Source organism: Nesoenas mayeri (genome assembly GCF_963082525.1).
Source record: "Nesoenas mayeri genome assembly, chromosome: 14".
In the NCBI taxonomy this organism is placed as follows: domain Eukaryota; kingdom Metazoa; phylum Chordata; class Aves; order Columbiformes; family Columbidae; genus Nesoenas; species Nesoenas mayeri.
In genome coordinates this window covers 3665333-3674758 of record NC_137556.1, presented here as the reverse complement: position 1 = coordinate 3674758, position 9426 = coordinate 3665333, and the positions used below count along the sequence as shown (strand labels likewise).

At 43.4% G+C, this 9426-nt stretch overlaps 1 protein-coding gene across 1 annotated transcript; it reads left to right on the top strand.

The window, feature by feature from the left end:
• Window positions 1–568: 568 nt before the first annotated feature.
• On the top strand, window positions 569–2722 carry DRD1 (dopamine receptor D1; the record flags this gene model as incomplete). The annotated part of the gene is made up of 2 exons (XM_080353202.1): window positions 569–643; window positions 1359–2722. Exon 2 carries the CDS (start codon window positions 1367–1369, stop codon window positions 2720–2722), a length of 1356 nt encoding a protein of 451 aa, XP_080209328.1. The 5' UTR covers window positions 569–643; window positions 1359–1366.
• Window positions 2723–9426: the final 6704 nt, after the last annotated feature.

The following is a 9426-nucleotide window of genomic DNA, read 5'->3' as shown; positions in this document are numbered from 1 at the left end:
CTAAGCAGCTGGTGGGATTATTCCAGGGTAGTTATGGAAAGCTACAACCCGACAGCGGAGAGTTAAAGCGACTGTCCCCACTGGAAGAGGAACCGGCTGCGGGTACCGCTGGTGTCGCACCTGCATCGTGGCCGAGGGGAGGTCACTCAGGTCCTTCTTCTCCTCTTGCCCTTCTTTCTCCTTCCAGGGAACAACAGAAGAAAGAAATGCTACTTGGCTCTTGCCAGTGTTGGGAATACCGTGCCTTTTCCCTGGGATGATTTGCCCTAATGTGCTGCTTCGACGGGATGTACAAAGTGCCACTGGGACAGATGCGGCCAACAGAGTTTGCAGGGTGATCAGCAGGGGCCGTGGGATGGAGGCAACTGAGCGCTCGCCGGATGGGTCCGTCACGCACGGTCCGACAGCACAGACCTGCTGCTCCCTTGAAAACTGACTCCTGATGGTCGAACTCTGCCAGCTCCTGTTTTTACTTCTCCCCGGCCAATTTGCACTTTCAGGGAAAAAAGAAACCACACGCTCACCTGATGCAATGCAGTGTTTCTGTGTTGATTTTGTATATAAGATTTGCTATGCAATTCCAAAGCTAAAAGAGGAGAGACAGCTCTGCACCCCAGAGAAAACAGAGAATCAGAGGTGAAAGGTAGGAGCCAGCATTTCTCGTTTAAATAAAACTAAATAACATGAGCTACTTCTTACCGAAAACCTTCAAAACACATCTACTGCATATTTATTTTCTTTGTCTTGGAAGTGTAAACCAATTTGAAACTAAGTGAAGATTTGCTTTCTGACGCTGTCCAGAAATAGAGGACTGTTGCATTTTGTAACAGGAGTGTACTGGGGAGGAAGGATGGAGTGTTTTGTCAGTGAGACCTTTAGGAAACTAGAGAAAAAGCACCTCGTATAGTACGCTCCAGTAAATAGGAAGGGCTAGTGCAATGGACACTGGAAACACTCGATCAATAGCCTATTTAAGTGGGAATATATGCAAGCATGGAAAAGTGATTGCCTTCCTGTCTCTGGGGTATATTTGCAGAGGACAGCAGCAGAACACTTGCAGGTGAGCTGTCTGAACTAGGTTACTTCATGCTGGGGTGGTGCAGTGTGTTTCTGAAGGGACTGCTTAAAAAACAGTCTGTAGGGTGGACTGTATTTGTGCATTTTCTGTTCCTGCTCATAGACCTTTCAGTGTGCAGGATGATTCAAAGTGGGTGAAGTCCATTTGGGGATGAAAGGACCATAAGAAAGGACCCTTGGTCTGTTTGGCGGTGAGTAATTAATGGATGTCTGATGTCTCTGATCTCTGCAAGGAAAGGAGCTGATGTCGTCATGAAAATCATGATATGATTTTCCCTCAGGAGAAACTATGACTTGGAACGACACCACTATGGATGGGGAAGGGTTGCTGGTGGAAAGGGACTCTTCCTTTCGGATCCTCACGGGCTGCTTCCTCTCACTGCTGATCCTCTCCACGCTGCTGGGAAACACGCTGGTCTGTGCAGCTGTCATTAGGTTTCGCCACCTCAGGTCCAAGGTGACCAACTTCTTTGTCATCTCCTTGGCTGTGTCCGATCTCTTAGTGGCAGTTCTGGTCATGCCGTGGAAAGCTGTGGCTGAGATTGCTGGTTTCTGGCCTTTTGGTTCATTTTGCAACATCTGGGTGGCCTTTGATATTATGTGCTCAACAGCATCCATCCTAAATCTCTGTGTCATTAGTGTGGACAGATACTGGGCCATCTCCAGCCCATTTAGGTATGAGCGGAAAATGACCCCCAAGGCAGCCTTCATCATGATCAGCGTGGCGTGGACTTTGTCTGTGTTGATTTCCTTCATCCCTGTGCAGCTGAACTGGCACAAGGCTACAACCACAAGCTTTTTGGACCTAAATGCCAGCTTACAAGGTATAAGCACGGACAACTGTGATTCTAGCCTGAACAGGATGTATGCCATCTCCTCTTCTCTAATTAGCTTCTATATACCCGTGGCCATCATGATAGTAACTTATACAAGGATATACCGGATTGCTCAGAAGCAAATACGCCGCATCTCAGCCTTGGAGAGAGCAGCAGTGCACGCCAAGAACTGCCAGAACACGACCGGCAACAGAAGCAGTATGGACTGCCAGCAACCAGAGAGCAACTTCAAAATGTCCTTCAAGAGGGAAACGAAGGTCTTAAAGACTTTGTCAGTGATCATGGGGGTGTTTGTGTGCTGCTGGTTGCCGTTTTTTGTATTGAACTGCATGATTCCCTTTTGTGAGCCCACCCAACCATCCAAGGGAGCAGAAGCTTTCTGCATTAATTCCACGACCTTCGACGTTTTTATTTGGTTTGGATGGGCCAATTCTTCCCTCAATCCCATCATTTATGCCTTCAATGCTGATTTCCGCAAGGCGTTTTCAACCCTGCTAGGATGCTACAGGCTCTGCCCTTTGTCCAGCAATGCTATAGAGACTGTTAGTATCAACAATAATGGAGCTGTTGTTTTTTCAAGTCAACACGAGCCCAAAGGCTCCAGCCCCAAAGAGTCTAATCTGGTTTATCTGATTCCACATGCAATTATGTGTCCGGAAGAAGAACCTCTTAAAAAGGAAGAAGAGGGTGAACTATCTAAAACCTTGGAGAAAATGTCTCCAGCACTGTCAAGTATCTTGGATTATGAAGCTGATGTTTCTTTGGAAAAGATCAATCCCATTACACAAAATGGGCAGCATAAAACCTGAACAGTAAGGTTTACCCAGCAAGACCTAATAGTGTTTATTGTAATAATCTAAAAAAAAAAAAAGATATACAAGATTTTTTGGTAAGAAACTAAGGTCTAGGGAGAAATACACATTTAAACAAGCCCAGAATTAATTTTCCTGGCATTCAAAGTAAATTTAACATTTAAAACAATAAACAGGAAGAGGTACTGAAAATTGGTTAAAAAAGGATGTTAAACTGTACTGCTCATATTAAGGAAAATACACCAATATAGATGCAGTGCAATGACAAAGAAAATAGTGCTTCTCTACACAGAGAGACCAATTTCTAGCTTAAAATGAGGCAAAAGATAAATGTTAAGTATTTTAAGATTAATGTTTACTAGAAGTTAAAAGATTGCTGTGTCTTGTGCTAGTGGGTGTTAACAGGTCCTAATTAAAGACTGAGGGATTGTAAAGGTAAGTAGATGCCTTCTTAAAATTATTTCTGACAAATAATTGAGCCTTATAATGAGAATGGTTATTTTTAAAGCTTCGGGAGGTAATATGTTGATACTGGTTTTATTTATTTATTGTTTTAAATTGCTATTTTTCATATGTTATAACAGATCTAGCTTTATTTATGTTATTTAAGATGTCTAAGCAATGGGATATTTTTGGAGTGTCGTAACTGCGGTTTGGCCAGTCAACCAGTCAGCACTTTATGATGAGCTCTGATAGTCTGGAGAGCCTGTGGGGGGAATGGAGGAATGTTAAGAAGCTCAGCAAGAAACGAAGGAATCGACAAAACCGATTCAGTGTGGAGTTCGTTTGCTTGTGGGCTTTTATTTTGTTTTAAGTGAGATTTCTTTCTTTCACAAGATAGGACCAGCGTTGACTGAGTTAGGAATTCTCTTCCCTTATAGAAATAAAATGAATTGCTGCTATTTATTTTTAAAAAAGTTTCATGTTACAAAGACTTTGCTAGAATGTCAAGTTTGTGGATCTGTAAATACCTTAAAAATGACTACAACCTTAAGAAGAATCGAATTTGAGAAGAAAAGCTTCTTAGATAACAATTCTTAGTATCTAACGTTTTGTATTTATGTAAGATAAACAGCTTTCTCAGATTTTTCTTATTTCAAGTCTTGGATATCTTTTCTGAACAAACACAATTGGTTATAATGGTAGGAAACATGCCAAAACTCGTTCTCATCTGTATTATTGCAGTACCACCGGGATCATGCGTCTGTCTGCTTCTGTATCACGGTCAGAGTTAAGAAGTGAGGTACCTCGTGCTTTCCTTTGGAAAATGGGAGGACGTTACATTGTAGTAATTACCATGTCAATAGTCCGTTCGATCAGGAATAGTGCCTCATTACCATTTTGGATTAAGACATTTCTAAATACGGATGGAACTGCAACCTCCACCTCAAACATGTCCTGTGAGCTCCCAAAAAGTTGACAATGTTTAATTCCAAAACCTGCTGCTTTTCCGTTGTCCTTCCCCTGCTGCTTTCCCTTTGTAATGCCAAAAGCATTCAGTGAGCATTAGCAACAGGAACATTGGGTGTCAATATTCAGCAGCATTCAAAGAAAGCTATCTGTTTTCTGAATGAGAGAACAAACCCTTTGGAACAACTTTTTCATAACATATATCACAAAAAAAAAAAAAAGTGTTGTCTGGAAAAGAGAACTGAGAGGAAAAATACAAATTAAAGTCTAATGAACTATATACATCCTGCATCAGGTCTGTGTATTTATGTATTGTGAATGTTTTCATAATTTTATTGCCTGTATGCTGCTTTCATACATATAATAAAATTATTTTGTGAACAGAAGGTCAAATAAAACAATCTACATTGCATTTATTAAATACATGCTGGGTTTTGGCAGTCGCATCGATTGTGTGAAAGGCAAGGGCTGTTCCTCTTACTCCATTTGCCCTTATTTGGTATCACACCCGGGAGGCAGATGGGAGTTTTTATTAGAAGCAGGAGAAAGTCCTCTCTACTGAAAGACCTTTCAGCCCTTGCTCTTAAACTGGGATTAGAAAGCAGTAAATGCGGTTTGGAAACAACCACATTCCTCTATAATGTGGCTCGTTAACCTGTGTAAAGCTTGACCTACTGGTGACTCTTCTTTCAATTTTTCTGCCTTGGTGTAACAGAATAGTGAACTTGGGTTACAGCATTTTATTGTTGCTTTTATTGTTGCTTTTCTTTTCCTCTTTTTTTTTTTATTCCATCCAGGCTGTGCAGTACATTTCAAAGCCCGATACAGCCCCACTGTTAGCGTCTGGTTTTTGGAACAAAATGAATGTGTGTCAGGAGGGAGGCGATGGTGGGTACAACAGTGCCCCTCTGCTCCTGGCAGCCCTCTGCTTTGCTTTTGCCCCCGTCAACAGGTTCATTTGAAATGAAGACACAAACAAACGTGGTCTCATCTGCCTCAAGCGTTGCCGGTGTGACCCATCCACCTGGGCAGGTGCACGAACTGTGGCCGTGTCCAGATTTCAAGGAGTCACATGGAAACGATGGGGGCAAAGTTACTCCTGGGACATTCCCGTTGGACGTAAGAGGGAAATTTTCACAATGAGAACATGAGAATAATCAGCCATTGGAATAATCTCCCCAGGGAAGTGGTGGATCCTCCAACATTGGAGACTTTTAAGATTCAGCTGGACAGGGCGCTGGGCTGTCTTGTCTGGAAAGAACGGTTGGACCATATGATCCTGTGGTCCCTTCCAACCTGCTATTCTGTGATTCTGTGATGTGATTTCCCCTCCTATAGTTCCAGCTTCCCCTGGGCTGTAGAGTGCCGCAAGTCTGGTGACTTCCGTGAGGGGTCACGGCTGCCTTTGTTCCTTGCATAAAATTTCTGTACCTTTAAGGAATGTACTTCTTAAAAAGTACCCAGGCCAAAAACGAAGTTCTGTGTTTGCTTACTCACATATATGTGCCTTCAAGAGTTTTTATTCTCAAAATTCCCAGCAGTCTGATATAATAAGATATAATAGCAAAATACAAAATATGCTTAAGGAGATAACGTAAAACACGGTGCTGTTTTTATGCTAGTTTATGCGGTGATGATTTGTATTCTGAAACAAATAGTTGCTCTAGTGTGATCGGGAGCCACCCAGGACCTCCCTCCTTGCAGGTGGACCTGAGTTTTAGAAATGCTGAACCAGGGAAATGCTGCTATTGCTGCTGGGCGCTGCCCTGCGGTGCAACAGGGGAGGGGAGACCCTTTGATGAGTTGCTTTTATTGTTTTCTCGTTCCATTTAAACTAATTTTTGCTCTGTCTCCTTTCCTTTATATGCAATTTAGAACGTCCTCTCTGTCCTCTCTGCCTTTCCTCCCACGGCTTCTGGCCCTATTTAGATTGTAAATCCAAATTAAAATCCCACCCCCCCAGCACAGCCACAAGTCCCCTTCCCACCTCCTGCACCCAGCAATGTCTCTCTTACCTGTTGCAGAGCCTGGACACCAGTGTCAGGGGTGACTAGACGGGACATCAGTGAGTACCTGCTAACTGCTACTCTATTTATGTGCCCAATTAATTACTCGCAAGCTGTATTACCTGTTCTGCATGTGCTCACAGCTACTTGAAACCAGTTTCTGCTGATACTACTGGTCACACCAATGTCAGGGTGCACCCCAGGGGCTGGAGCCGTGCCAGATCCACAGGGAGGTAACTGGTGAGGTTTGGCTGTAGTAAACTGCGAGGAGCACGTATTGCTCTGTGCTAGCAGGCGGCAGCAGCATCGCTGCTGTTCTGGAGGCTGTTCATTTGCAATAACGTCATGTTGGAGATAACAGCCGCTTCGGTGCAACGCTTCTGCAGGAATGCTTTTCTCCCCATGTGTTGCCGCACAGAGGCACAAGTGCCAGGACACCAGGTTGTCTCTGCTCCCACCAGAACCGCCGCCTCATCAACTCCATGGGGCATCAGGCGCTTTTCTGTCCCCACAAGCAGTGTTTTCTGTGTGCATTTCTTGCCTTTCCGATGTGCCTGCAAATAACCTGTATAACCTTTTCTTTTGGCATTGCTTCCTCATGACTGAAGGTGTTCTTCTAGTTGTGGATGGAAGAGGTTAATAATTCACCTGATGGCCTTAATGAAGGAGCTGTTTGCAACGAACGAACCGTAATCACTAGATTAAATCTGAATACATTTCTCCCTTCCCTTAGCAAGCATTTCATGCTGATTTGGCTTTCTGACTTAACAAAGCTTACAAAAGATAGAGGATGAAAGGGTAAATGCCTTTGCTGATGTACAGTTTTAATAACTCAGTTTTTGGGAGCCAGGCCTGGATTTTTTAAAGCAATAGTTTTCAGAAACACCCAAATCTGATCGAAATATCAAACAACTGCTTTGATTAATATCTTGACAGACATATCAGTCTAGTAAATATATATTTTTTAATATAACAATAGTAGAATATATTCCCAGTGATACCACTGATGTGGCCACACATTGAATGTAACTTAAAGAATAAGGAAAATAATGGTACCTTGCTTCCCCGAAAAAAAGACAGGTCTTGTATAACCTTGCTCCAAAAGATGCTTACTTTTTTACATGTATTGCTGCCTGGGCAGTATTTAAATTGACCTTTTAAAATTAACTGTAACTAGGGCTTATTTTTGGAGGAGGGCTTATATTTCGAGCAAAAATCCTGAAAAACCATGCTGGGGTTTATTTTTGGGATAAGTCTTATTTTCGGGGAAACAGGGTATCTGTTTCTTAAATTTTAGAAGACTGAAACACATATAAGGGAAGATGTCCTTGCACTGTTTGAGCCTCAGATCAGGTTGGTGTTGTTCCCCTCCTCGTGCCCCATGGGCAGCTGCTGGGTTTGCATGGTGCTGCCCCGTGCCCACCCCGGGTCCCAAAGCTGGGGGTGCGTTTGTGAACACCAGCGTTCCCAGACGGGTCTGCAGAGCCTGGTGCTGCCGGCCCCGCTGCCCCCAGCCCGGCGCAGCTCTGCCCAAAATGCCACTGGAAGCGCGTTTCTACAAATGTAGTTTTGAGGCTGAGTGTCTAAACTGAGTATATGTTTGGGTTATTTTTACATTGATTGTCTTTACAGTCTTTACTGTCTCTACAGTCACAATCAGAACAAAATGATAATTTTCTGCTTTGCCTTTTTTCATTATATTTCTAGGAAAAAACTCTAGGCAAAGACACAGGAGAAGGCTGCTGGCCCTGCTGTGCTTTTCTCTTTTGATTGCATTTCCCTTTTGGTCCTGCCAGGCTGTTCCTTCCCCTTTCCAAGAGGGACATTCCCATCAGTTCTTTGGTGAAGGGGCTTCCTCAGTGTTGACGTGGGCAGCGGTGATGGATGGTGCAGGCAGGATGGTTCAGAGCCCAACACCGGTCCCTGGGAGCAGCAACAACAGACCTGAGCTCCGAGTTCTGCACTGAAATAACGTGATTGCCATGGGCAGCATTGCTTTGGTTCCTGTTCCTCCGGCCGAGGGTGGCTTCACCAGGAGGGCAACGTGGGGATCAAAGGGATACCCTGGGCCTTGTTCATCTTCACCCTGGTGAGATGGATGATTTGGTGTAAAAGAGGCATAAAAGAGCAAGTGACAAAGGGGCTCCGGGGCTGGTTGGAGGGGACCGGCGCTGGGGATGGTGGCATTGGGGAAACCCTGTGCCCCTGCTCCCCCGCTGCCATCCCTGGCAGCCCGAGGAGATGGATGAAGGAAGAGCTCGGGATGAAGGACGAGCTGCTGTCCAGCCCAGTCCCAAGGACCAAACCCTTTCCCGGTCCCTGTGTCACCCTGGGGACATCTTGGTGAAGATGTGGCTTTGGGGTGACGGCTGCTCTGCCTCAGTGCCCGCCGGTCTCCGTCTGGCTTTGGGCAATGATTTGACTCAAAAAGAAATTAAATCTGTAATACTGTCTGTGCTCGGGGATTTGAGCAGCTAACTCAGCCTTTGCTTTGCTCCAGATAACTCAGGCGTTTATTTTTCTCGGATCTTCTGTATTTGTTGTGTCAGTAGCTCCCTTTTAAATCAGTTGGATTCTTTTTTCCTATTTGAATAGTTCCCACCGAATAGAACTAAAACTCTTTGCGGCATATTTCCCATAACAAAAAAATATAGAGTTGTTTGAAAATATAATTAGAGGATGTTTTGACCTTTTCAAAATTAATTTATTGAATTCTTAGTTTACTTAAGTTTTCAGTTTGCGATGTTACGTTTTTAGAACTCAGATCTCTTGTTTGAAAATACTGGCAAAGAAGTTAAATACTAAAAATAAAATTAAGTTAAGATGACTTGTGCTAATTAGACTGTTGAAAGCTTTAACCAGCTCCCATCCCTTGATTTTCAGATCATTAAATTCCTATTAATTTCACATTTTCCTATGACAAAGAGACATTTAGAAATCTTGTAAGAAGACACAGAATGAGAGAAATATTTATTTCCCAGGTTCTCTTTCCACTGATGTGAGCAGAGAAATCACTGAACTAAGCTACCGTTGTGAAGTTTCTCTTAATTGCAGAGAGAGAGACAATTATGGATTCAGACACTGAGATATTTCCCTCAGATTGTTTTATTTCTCCGTTAATGAAGGACTTTCTGATAGTGCTGCTTTCCCTCATCATTTTACTGCCATTCTGTGTCAGTACCAATAATTTCACTTCCATACTCACAACATACACAACATATCTTGTTCTCAATGAGCAGATTCATGGACTTTGTGGAAGTGACGAGAGGTGAACTTGAATTAATA